The 12497-nt window shown below is 52.5% G+C and overlaps 1 protein-coding gene across 1 annotated transcript in view; it reads right to left on the bottom strand.

Annotated features, from left to right (window-relative positions):
• Positions 1 to 2921: 2921 nt before the first annotated feature.
• Positions 2922 to 12497, bottom strand: part of LOC128684364 (prolyl 4-hydroxylase subunit alpha-3-like) — a 54158-nt gene continuing 44582 nt past the window's right edge. The window contains exons 8-10 of the mRNA XM_070079905.1: positions 4037 to 4169; positions 3474 to 3620; positions 2922 to 3361 (exon numbers count right to left, since the gene is read on the bottom strand). Coding sequence (XP_069936006.1) covers positions 3270 to 3361; positions 3474 to 3620; positions 4037 to 4169 — 372 coding nt within the window. The 3' untranslated portion in view covers positions 2922 to 3269. The remainder of the gene's footprint in view (positions 3362 to 3473; positions 3621 to 4036; positions 4170 to 12497) is intronic.

The raw sequence follows: 12497 nt of genomic DNA on the forward strand, positions 1-12497 counted from the left end.
ACACACACACACACACACACAAGTACATCAGCGGCGTCACCTTCATCACTGGCTGTGTCCACACACACACACACACAAGTACATCAGCGGCGTCACCTTCATCACTGGCTGTGTCCACACACACACACACACACAGTACATCAGCGGCGTCACCACTGGCTGTGTCCACACACACACACACAAGTACATCAGCGGCGTCACCTTCATCACCGGCTGTGTCCACACACACACACACACACACACAAGTACATCAGCGGCGTCACCTTCATCACTGGCTGTGTCCACACACACACACACACACAGCGGCGTCACCTTCATCACTGTACACACACACACACACAAGTACATCAGCGGCGTCACCTTCATCACTGGCTGTGTCCACACACACACACACACACACACACACACACACACACACACACAAGTACATCAGCGGCGTCACCTTCATCACTGGCTGTGTCCACACACACACACACACAAGTACATCAGCGGCGTCACCTTCATCACTGGCTGTGTCCACACACACACACACAAGTACATCAGCGGCGTCACCTTCATCACTGGCTGTGTCCACACACACACACACAAGTACATCAGCGGCGTCACCTTCATCACTGGCTGTGTCCACACACACACACACACACAAGTACATCAGCGGCGTCACCTTCATCACTGGCTGTGTCCACACACACACACACACAAGTACATCAGCGGCGTCACCTTCATCACTGGCTGTTTCCACACACACACACACACACATCAGCGGCGTCACCTTCATCACTGGCTGTGTCCACACACACACACACACACACACACAAGTACATCAGCGTGGTCACCTTCATCACTGGCTGTGTCCACACACACACACACACAAGTACATCAGCGGCGTCACCTTCATCACTGGCTGTGTCCACACACACACACACACAAGTGTGTCCACATCAGCATCAGGCGTCACCTTCATCACTGGCTGTGTCCACACACACACACACACAAGTACATCAGCGGCGTCACCTTCATCACTGGCTGTGTCCACACACACACACACACACACAAGTACATCAGCGGCGTCACCTTCATCACTGGCTGTGTCCACACACACACACACAAGTACATCAGCGGCGTCACCTTCATCACTGGCTGTGTCCACACACACACACACACACAAGTACATCAGCGGCGTCACCTTCATCACTGGCTGTGTCCACACACACACACACACAAGTACATCAGCGGCGTCACCTTCATCACCGGCTGTGTCCACACACACACACACACACACACACACACACACACACACACACACACACACACAAGTACATCAGCGGCGTCACCTTCATCACTGGCTGTGTCCACACACACACACACAAGTACATCAGCGGCGTCACCTTCATCACTGTACATCAGCGGCGTCACCTTCATCACTGGCTGTGTCCACACACACACAAGTACATCACACCTTCATCACTGGCTGTGTCCACACACACACACACACACAAGTACATCAGCGGCGTCACCTTCATCACTTGCTGTGTCCACACACACACACACACAAGTACATCAGCGGCGTCACCTTCATCACTGGCTGTGTCCACACACACACACACACACACAGTACATCAGCGGCGTCACCTTCATCACTGGCTGTGTCCACACACACACACACACACAAGTACATCAGCGGCGTCACCTTCATCACTGGCTGTGTCCACACACACACACACACAAGTACATCAGCGGCGTCACCTTCATCACTGGCTGTGTCCACACACACACACACACACAAGTACATCAGCGGCGTCACCTTCATCACTGGCTGTGTCCACACACACACACACACACACAAGTACATCAGCGGCGTCACCTTCATCACTGGCTGTGTCCACACACACACACACACAAGTACACACACATCACTGGCTGTGTCCACAAGTACATCAGCGGCGTCACCTTCATCACTGGCTGTGTCCACACACACACACACACACACACACACACACACACACACACACACACACACACACACACACACACACACACACACACACACAAGTACATCAGCGGCGTCACCTTCATCACTGGCTGTGTCCACACACACACACACACAAGTACATCAGCGGCGTCACCTTCATCACTGGCTGTGTCCACACACACACACACACACACACACACACACACACACACACACACACAAGTACATCAGCGGCGTCACCTTCATCACTGGCTGTGTCCACACACACACACACACAAGTACATCAGCGGCGTCACCTTCATCACTGGCTGTGTCCACACACACACACACAAGTACATCAGCGGCGTCACCTTCATCACTGGCTGTGTCCACACATACACACATCACTATCTTAACAAATTACCTTTATTGTAGCTGAAGAAAAATCCCGCATGCTGTGTGTAAATACTTTTAGACTTAGTTACAACTTATCAGTTGTGCCGCAAGTCTGAGACACAGTCAATGTATCATCGTCTCAACACTGTTCTTACTCTCCTAGACGGAGCGCCTTTACCACCTTTGTCTCCCCTGAAGGAAGGTTCCTTGACGCTGGCGAAGGGCTCTTGATCCAGGAAATTGGATCCATGCTCCAGTTCCCTGACTTAGAGCCTGAATACCTTCCATCCTTCCCCCCCACAGGCGCCGTATAATCCCTACGGGTTTAGCGCTCCCCCATGATTACATTAATAATAACATACCACCTTCAATGGTCTGTGGAAGCACCGTCTTCAAGAAACGAAACTATTATCCCCAAAGGACTACGTGGTATCAAATTCTTCGTTAGTTACTTTAACATTACGCAGCCCATACCAACCGTGTGGGTGGTAGTCAAAAGATTACAGAGGTATATAATGGGTCCAGGGACTGGACCCCAAAGTTTTGATAGTTGAACTAGTTTAGAGTGGTACTGTTTACATGTTTATATCCGGTCCCAATCGTAATAAGTTATTTATACAGACATGAATTACGTCACACAGGAGAAAAAAAAAGTAAGTGATAATGCGTTATTTACAGTGGGCAAAGTCAGGGTACTTTTTCCAGAATGGTTTGTAATATACCACTGTAGATAAAATACTTTGACATTTCTCGAACATTTCGGAGTTGTCTCTGAATTCATTAATTTTATCGCATTCCAATACATAATGAAGCAAGGTGTGATAATTGTCAATCTGGTAAAATTTACATTTAGTCTTAGTCTACATCTGATTTTGGTGATTTAACCTCCCAAAAATACTTATAACCCAGCCGGAGCCGGGCACTAGTGGCTAGGGATCATGATCTTCCTGGAGGGATCAGTGCCACACGGCTGAGTCTGCCACTGGGCAGTATAACCCACCCACTTCTTCACAACTGAAACATAATAAGCAAAAATATTATTATTATATTTATATAAAAAGCCCTAAATTCATATGGGATATCTAGCTACAGTATAACCATATATAAATATAGAGTGGGGACTCGCCTCGCAAGCTACCATGAAGGACAGGACAGGTAGCGTGACGGGTAAGGAAGTCATGTTCATGCGAGGACAGTAGATTCCACCAGAGCAGTGCCGCCCTCTCCACCACGCCCACGCCCACGCCCACCCACGGAAACACTGTCCGCCCACCTGATAAGTAGAAAACAACACTCAATCACGGTTCTCCCACCTGCAGAGTAAACATAGCAGTCACTTACACTTAGCTTAGGTTTCACGGCCAGTCGACTGCACTGGAGTCGTTAAGACTGTTTTATTTGTAATATACTACTTGTAATATACATGAATATGTCAATCCTTTAAACAGAGATATGTCAAGACCACACTGGTGGACCATCACCACTGAGATACACAGACCTGGTCGTCAAGACCACACTGGTGGACCATCACCACTGAGATACACAGACCTGGTCGTCAAGACCACACTGGTGGGCCAGCATTAAGCTTCACAGACCTGGTCGTCATAACTTCAAAAACGGGGAAAAAAAAAGTTTACGACCCAAGCAAAAAAATATCTGTTTCCCATCAAGCGTACATCCAATACAGACCTGCCGTGGGCGCCTGCAGGAAAGTGAGCACACTGGCCATCCTCTCCCCGACGTGTAGGTCGGGAGGGCTTCTGACCGGGCCGTAGGTGTCTCTATGGGCCTCGTAGCTCCCTCCCAGCCCATACTCTGCTACCTAGGAAAGACAGCAAGAATTTATTGAATAAGACACGTGTGCACTTGGGTATCTTCATTTGTAGAAAAGTAACTAAGTAGTGCCCTCGCCTTCACTATACAACCATCGAGCGGCCATGTAGAAGCAGTACAGTAAGATATGTTGTATAGATTTTGCTCCTTTATGTATTATAGTGTCCCGTTGCTCTCGGATCTTCATGAAACAATTTCAAGGCACCTGAGCAGGTTGAGAATAAAGGTAAAGATTCTGAGCTGCTCTCAAAGTTTCAGACTCTGTAACCTAATAATTAACTTACGCTGTTCAGTCACAAGACACAGTAATAATAATAATAATAATAATAATAATAATAATAATAATAATAATAATAATAATAATAATAATAATTTTATTTTTTTATTTTATTATCACACTGGCCGATTCCCACCAAGGCAGGGTGGCCCGAAAAGGAAAAACTTTCACCATCATTCACTCCATCACTGTCTTGCCAGAAGGGTGCTTTACACTACAGTTTTTAAACTGCAACATTAACACCCCTCCTTCAGAGTGCAGGTACTGTACTTCCCATCTCCAGGACTCAAGTCCGGCCTGCCGGTTTCCCTGAACCCCTTCATAAATGTTACTTTGCTCTATATGTACAAGGTATACAGTCCTAGCTGATATCAATGACATACTACTATATAGAAAGCCCTTTGTTATGCAGAGCATTTCGGGCAAATTAGGTCAATTTTGTCCCAAGATGCGACCCACACCAGTCGACTAACACCCAGGTACCAATTTACTGATAGGTTAACACGGACAGCAGGTGTCTTAACGAAACACGTCCTAATGTTTCCACCCGTACCGGGGATCGACCCCAAGACCTCAGTGTTTGAGTTGAATGCGCTAGCAATCGAACTACAGGAAATTAAATATAATTTTTGTATTTAATTCTTAATAAGTGAACAAAATTATTAGTCGAGCGATTAAAATTTCACGTTAGAGCATTATTAAAGAATTAAAGTTTTACTTGAGAATACTGTTAAGGAAGAAGTTGGATAAATAAAACTATTAAAATAAATTAATTATATTGAAATGAGTAAAGAACTCAGAGCAACGTAAGTGATGTACACTCAGCAACCTGTGAACGAAAAGTGAAAATTAATCACATGAGTGTGAACTTACGTCACATGACTGTGAATGTACGTCACATGAGTGTGAACTTACGTCACATGACTGTGAATGTACGTCACATGAGGGTGAACTTACGTCACATGACTGTGAATGTACGTCACATGAGTGTGAACTTGCGTCACATGACTGTGAATCTACGTCACATGAGTGTGAACTTATGTCACATGACTGTGAATCTACGTCACATGAGTGTGAACTTACGTCACATGACTGTGAATGTTCGTCACATGAGTGTGAACTTACGTCACATGACTGTGAATCTACGTCACATGAGTGTGAACTTACGTCACATGACTGTGAATCTACGTCACATGAGTGTGAACTTACGTCACATGAGGGTGAATTTAGGTCGCATGAGTGTGAACTTAGGTCACATGAGGGTGAACTTAGGTCGCATGAGTGTGAACTTAGGTCACATGAGGGTGAACTTAGGTCACATGAGGGTGAACTTAAGTCACATGAGGGTGAACTTAGGTCACATGAGGGTGAACTTAGGTCACATGAGGGTGAACTTAGGTCACATGAGGGTGAACTTAGGTCACATGAGGGTGAATTTACGGTGTAACCGAAGAGTCTCAGAATACGCTTAGTGCAATAACGATCCAAAATTGAAGTGTCGACACTTATACAAGACAAAATAAGTAGACTCTTGGATGTCAATACCTCCCTGCTCCGGCTGGCACTACCTGCTCCGGCTGGCACTACCTGCTCCGGCTGGCACTACCTCCCTGCTCCGGCTGGCACTACCTGCTCCGGCTGGCACTACCTGCTCCGGCTGACACTACCTCCTTGCTCCGGCTGGCACTACCTGCTCCGGCTGGCACTACCTCCCTGCTCCGGCTGGCACTACCTCCCTGCTCCGGCTGGCACTACCTCCCTGCTCCGGCTGGAACTACCTCCCTGCTCCGGCTGGCACTACCTCCCTGCTCCGGCTGACACTACCTTCCTGCTCCGGCTGGCACTACCTCCCTGTTCCGGCTGGCACTACCTGCTCCGGCTGGCACTACCTGCTCCGGCTGGCACTACCTCCCTGCTCCGGCTGGCACTACCTCCCTGCTCCGGCTGGCACTACCTCCCTGCTCCGGCTGGCACTACCTCCCTGCTCCAGCTGGAACTACCTCCCTGCTCCGGCTGGCACTACCTCCCTGCTCCGGCTGACACTACCTTCCTGCTCCGGCTGGCACTACCTCCCTGTTCCGGCTGGCATTACCTCCCTGCTCTGTCTGGCACTACCACCCTGCTCCGGCTGGCACTACCTCCCTGCTCCGGCTGGCACTACCTCCCTGCTCCGGCTGGCATTACCTCCCTGCTCCGGCTGACACTACCTCTCTCCTCCGGCTGACACTACCTCTCTCCTCCGGCTGGCACTACCTCCCTGCTCCGGCTGGCACTACCTCCCTGCTCCGGCTGGCACTACCTCCCTGCTCCGGCTGACACTACCTTCCTGCTCCAGTTGGCACTACCTCCCTGCTCCGGCTGGCACTACCTCCCTGCTCCGGCTGGCACTACCTCTCTGCTCCGGCTGGCACTACCTCCCTGCTCCGGCTGGCACTACCTCCCTGCTCCGGCTGGCACTACCTCCCTGCTCCGGCTGGCACTACCTCCCTGCTCCGGCTGGCACTACCTCTCTGCTCCGGCTGGAACTACCTCCCTGCTCCGGCTGGCACTACCTCCCTGCTCCGGCTGGCACTACCTCTCTGCTCCGGCTGGCACTACCTCCCTGCTCCGGCTGGCACTACCTCCCTGCTCCGGCTGGCACTACCTCCCTGCTCCGGCTGGCACTACCTCCCTGCTCCGGCTGGCACTACCTCCCTGCTCCGGCTGGCACTACCTCCCTGCTCCGGCTGGCACTACCTCTCTGCTCCGGCTGGCACTACCTCCCTGCTCCGGCTGGCACTACCTCCCTGCTCCGGCTGGCACTACCTCCCTGCTCCGGCTGGCACTACCTCCCTGCTCCGGCTGGCACGACCTCTCTGCTCCGGCTGGAACTACCTCCCTGCTCCGGCTGGCACTACCTCCCTGCTCTGACTAGCAATACCTCCCTGCTCCGGCTGGCACTACCTCTCTGCTCCGGCTGGCACTACCTCTCTGCTCCGGCTGGCACTACCTCCCTGCTCCGGCTGGCACTACCTCCCTGCTCCGGCTGGCACTACCTCCCTGCTCCGGCTGACACTACCTCTCTGCTCCGGCTGGCACTACCTCTCTGCTCCGGCTGGCACTACCTCCCTGCTCTGGCTGGCACTACCTCCCTGCTCCGGCTGGCACTACCTCCCTGTTCCGGCTGGCACTACCTCCCTGCTCCGGCTGGCACTAACACCCTGCTCCGGCTGACACTACCTCCCTGCTCCGGCTGGCACTACCTCCCTGCTCCGGCTGGCACTACCTCCCTGCTCCGGCTGGCACTACCTCCCTGCTCCGGCTGGCACTACCTCCCTGCTCCGGCTGGAACTACCTCCCTGCTCCGGCTGGAACTACCTCCCTGCTCCGGCTGGCACTACCTCCCTGCTCTGACTGGCACTACCTCCCTGCTCCGGCTGGCACTACCACCCTGCTCCGGCTGGCACTACCTCCCTGCTCCGGCTGGCACTACCTCCCTGCTTCGGCTGGCATTACCTCCCTGCTCCGGCTGACACTACCTCTCTGCTCCGGCTGGCATTACCTCTCTGCTCCGACTGGCACTACCTCCCTGCTCCGGCTGACACTACCTTCCTGCTCCAGTTGGCACTACCTCCCTGCTCCGGCTGGCACTACCTCTCCGCTCCGGCTGGCACTACCTCCCTGCTCCGGCTGGAACTACTTCTTGTTCCGGCTGGCACTACCTCCCTGCTCCGGCTGACACTACCTTCCTGCTCCAGTTAGCACTACCTCCCTGCTCCGGCTGGCACTACCTCTCTGCACCGGCTGGCACTACCTCCCTGCTCCGGCTGGCACTACTTCTTGTTCCGGCTGGCACTACCTCCCTGCTCCGGCTGGCACTACCTCTTGTTCCGGCTGGCACTACCTCCCTGCTCCGGCTGGCACTACCTCTCTGCTCCAGCTGGCACTACCTCTCTGCTCCGGTTGGCGCTACCTCCCTGCTCCGGCTGGCACTACCTCCCTGCTCCGGCTGGCACTACCTCCCTGCTCCGGCTGGCACTACCTCTCTGCTCCGGCTGGCACTACCTCCCTGCTTCGGCTGGCACTACCTCCCTGCACTACCTCCCTGCTCCGGCTGACACTACCTCCCTGCTCCGGCTGGCACTACCTCCCTGCTCCGGCTGGCACTACATCTTTGCTCCGGCTGGCACTACCTCCCTGCTTCGGCTGGCACTACCTCCCTGCTCTGGCTGGCACTACCTCCCTGCTCCGGCTGGCACTACCTCCCTGCTCCGGCTGACACTACCTCTCTGCTCCGGCTGGCACTACCTCCCTGCTCCGGCTGGCACTACCTCCCTGCTCCGGCTGGCACTACCTCCCTGCTCCGGCTGGCACTACCTCCCTGCTCCGGCTGGCACTACCTCCCTGCTCCGGCTGGCACTACCTCCCTGCTCCGGCTGGCACTACCTCCCTGCTCCGGCTGGCACTACCTCCCTGCTCCGGCTGGCACTACCTCCCTGCTCCGGCTGGCACTACCTCCCTGCTCCGGCTGGCACTACCTCCCTGCTCCGGCTGGGACTACCTCCCTGCTCCGGCTGGCACTACCTCCGTGCTCCGGCTGGCACTACCTCCCTGCTCCGGCTGGCACTACCTCCCTGCTCCGGCTGACACTACCTCCCTGCTCCGGCTGGCACTACCTATCTGCTCCGGCTGACACTACCTCCCTGCTCCGGCTGGCACTACCTCCCTGCTCCGGCTGGCACTACCTCCCTGCTCCGGCTGGCACTACCTCCCTGCTGCGGCTGGCACTACCTCCCTGCTCCGGCTGGCACTATCTCCCTGCTCTGGCTGGCACTACCTCCCTGCTCCTGCTGACACTACCTCCCTGCTTCGGCTGGCACTACCTCTCTGCTCCGGCTGACACTACCTCCCTGCTCCAGCTGGCACTACCTCCCTGCTCCGGCTGGCACTACCTCCCTGCTCCGGCTGGCACTACATCAACTGGGACCAGGTAAACCATGTCCTAAATGAAACATGTTGGGAAGATGTCTTAAATGACATGGATCCAAACCAGTGCCTTGAAAGGATCAACTTCCTGGTAGCCGAAGCATGTTCTAGGCATATTCCCCTAAGAAAGAAGAAGAGCAGGAGTAAACTGGAGAGAAAAAGACGCTCCCTCTACAGAAGACGACGAAGAGTCACTGAGCTCCTCAGGAGTGCTCGAATATCTGATACACGAAAGGAGGCGCTGACCAGGGAAGTGGAAACTATCAAACTTAAGCTAAATGACTCTTACAGGAACCAGGAGAGGCAGGAGGAGCTTAAAGCTATTAGTGAAATTGAAAGAAATTCAAAATATTTCTTTTCATATGCCAAAAACAAGGCAAATACCACATCTAGTATCGGGCCCTTACTCAGACAAGATGGGACTTACACAGATGACAACAAGGAAACGAGTGAAATATTGAAATCCTAGTACGACTCTGTTTTTAGTGAACCACTAATCGGTCTGAGGATCGACGACCCAAATGATTTCTTCATGAATGAGCCTCAAAACTCCATAAATGTATGCCAGATTTCCGACATTACCCTAACTCCGATAGATTTCGAAAAAGCCATTGACAACATGCCTATGCACTCAGCCCCAGGCCCAGACTCGTGGAACTCTGTTTTCATTAAGAACTGCAAGAAACCCCTCTCGCGTGCCCTAAGTACACTATGGAGGAGGAGCTTGGACATGGGTGAAATTCCACAGTCACTTAAAACAACGGATATAGCCCCACTCCATAAAGGTGGCAGCAAAGCATTAGCTAAGAACTATAGACCAATAGCTCTGACGTCCCACATCATAAAAATCTTTGAAAGAGTGCTAAGAAGCAGGATTGCAAATCACCTGGATTCCCAAAATCTGCACAATCCAGGGCAACATGGGTTCAGGGCAGGTCGCTCCTGCCTCTCACAACTACTGGATCACTATGACATGGCCTTGGATGCACTGGAAGAAAATCAGAATGCAGATGTAATATACACAGACTTTGCAAAAGCATTTAACAAATGCGATCATGGCGTAATAGCCCATAAAATACGTGCTAAAGGAATAACTGGGAAAGTGGGGAGATGGATCTTCAACTTCCTAACAAATCGAACACAAAGAGTAGTGGTCAACAGAGTTAAATCGGAGGCTGCCATAGTGAAGAGCTCTGTTCCACAAGGCACAGTACTCGCCCCCATCTTATTCCTTATCCTCATATCAGACATAAACAGAGATATACACCACAGCACCGTATCATCCTTTGCGGATGATACTAGGATCTGCATGAGGCTGTCATCTGCTGAGGACGCGGTTAACCTCCAAGAAGATATAAACAAAGTTTTCCAGTGGGCAACGGTAAACAATATGATGTTCAATGAGGACAAATTCCAACTACTCCGTTATGGAAAACTGGAGGAGTTAATAACTAGAACAGAGTATACTACTGACTCCGGCCATACAATAGAGCGGAAAAATAATGTAAGGGACCTAGGAGTAGTAATGTCTGAGGATCTCACTTTCAAGGATCACAACAGTGCCACGATCGCACGTGCAAAGAAAATGATAGGATGGATAATGAGAACTTTCAAAACGAGAGATGCCAAGTCCATGATGATCCTTTTCAAATCACTTGTTCTCTCTAGGCTGGAATACTGCTGTACCTTAACATCTCCATTCAAAGCAGGTGAAATCGCAGATCTAGAGAGTGTACAGAGATCCTTTACTGCACGTATAAGTTCTGTCAAGCACCTTAGCTACTGGGAACGCTTGGAAGCACTTGACTTGTACTCGTTGGAACGCAGGAGGGAGAGATATATCATAATCTACACTTGGAAAATCTTGGAAGGAATGGTCCCAAATCTGCACACAGAAATCACTCCCTACGAAAGTAAAAGACTGGGCAGGCGATGCAAAATGCCCCCAATAAAAAGTAGGGGCGCCATTGGTACACTAAGGGAAAACACCATAAGTGTCCGGGGCCCAAAACTGTTCAACAGCCTCCCATCAAGCATTAGGGGAATTGCCAATAAACCCCTGGCTGCCTTCAAGAGAGAGCTGGACAGATACCTAAAGTCAGTGCCGGATCAGCCGGGCTGTGGCTCGTACGTTGGACTGCGTGCGGCCAGCAGTAACAGCCTAGTTGATCAGGCCCTGATCCATCGGGAGGCCTGGTCATGGACCGGGCCGCGGGGGCGTTGATCCCCGGAATAACCTCCAGATAACCTCCCTGCTCCGGCTGGCACTACCTCCCTGCTCCGGCTGACACTACCTCCCTGCTCCGGCTGGCACTACCTCCCTGCTGACACTACCTCCCTAAAGTCAGTGCCGGATCAGCCGGGCTGTGGCTCGTACGTTGGACTGCGTGCGGCCAGCAGTAACAGCCTAGTTGATCAGGCCCTGATCCATCGGGAGGCCTGGTCATGGACCGGGCCGCGGGGGCGTTGATCCCCGGAATAACCTCCAGATAACCTCCCTGCTCCGGCTGACACTACCTCCCTGCTCCGGCTGGCACTACCTCCCTGCTCCGGCTGGCACTACAGCTCTGCTCCGGCTGGCACTACCTCCCTGCTCCGGCTGGCACTACCTCCCTGCTCCGGCTGGCACTACCTCCCTGCTCCGGCTGGCACTACAGCTCTGCTCCGGCTGGCACTACATCCCTGCTCCGGCTGGCACTACCTCCCTGCTCCGGCTGGCACTACCTCCCTGCTCCGGCTGGCACTACCTCCCTGCTCCGGCTGGCACTACCTCCCTGCTCCGGCTGACACTACCTCCCTGCTCCGGCTGGCACTACCTCCCTGCTCCGGCTGGCAAAACCTAGTCATTGTGGTAGTCTACAAGCCTCCGGATGCAACATCCCAGCAATTCCAGGAACAGCTGTTAAAAATTGACCACTGTCTGGAAAATCTTCCAGCTCCTGCACCCAACATCTTGCTCCTGGGGGATTTCAACTTAAGGCACCTAAAATGGAGGAATATAGCAAATAATATTGTTGCAGTAATAACACCAGGAGGCAGCTCTGATGAAAACTCACACTCACACGAGCTTTTAAA

The sequence above is a fragment of the Cherax quadricarinatus genome, unplaced genomic scaffold (genome assembly GCF_038502225.1).
Source record: "Cherax quadricarinatus isolate ZL_2023a unplaced genomic scaffold, ASM3850222v1 Contig39, whole genome shotgun sequence".
NCBI lineage: Eukaryota > Metazoa > Arthropoda > Malacostraca > Decapoda > Parastacidae > Cherax > Cherax quadricarinatus.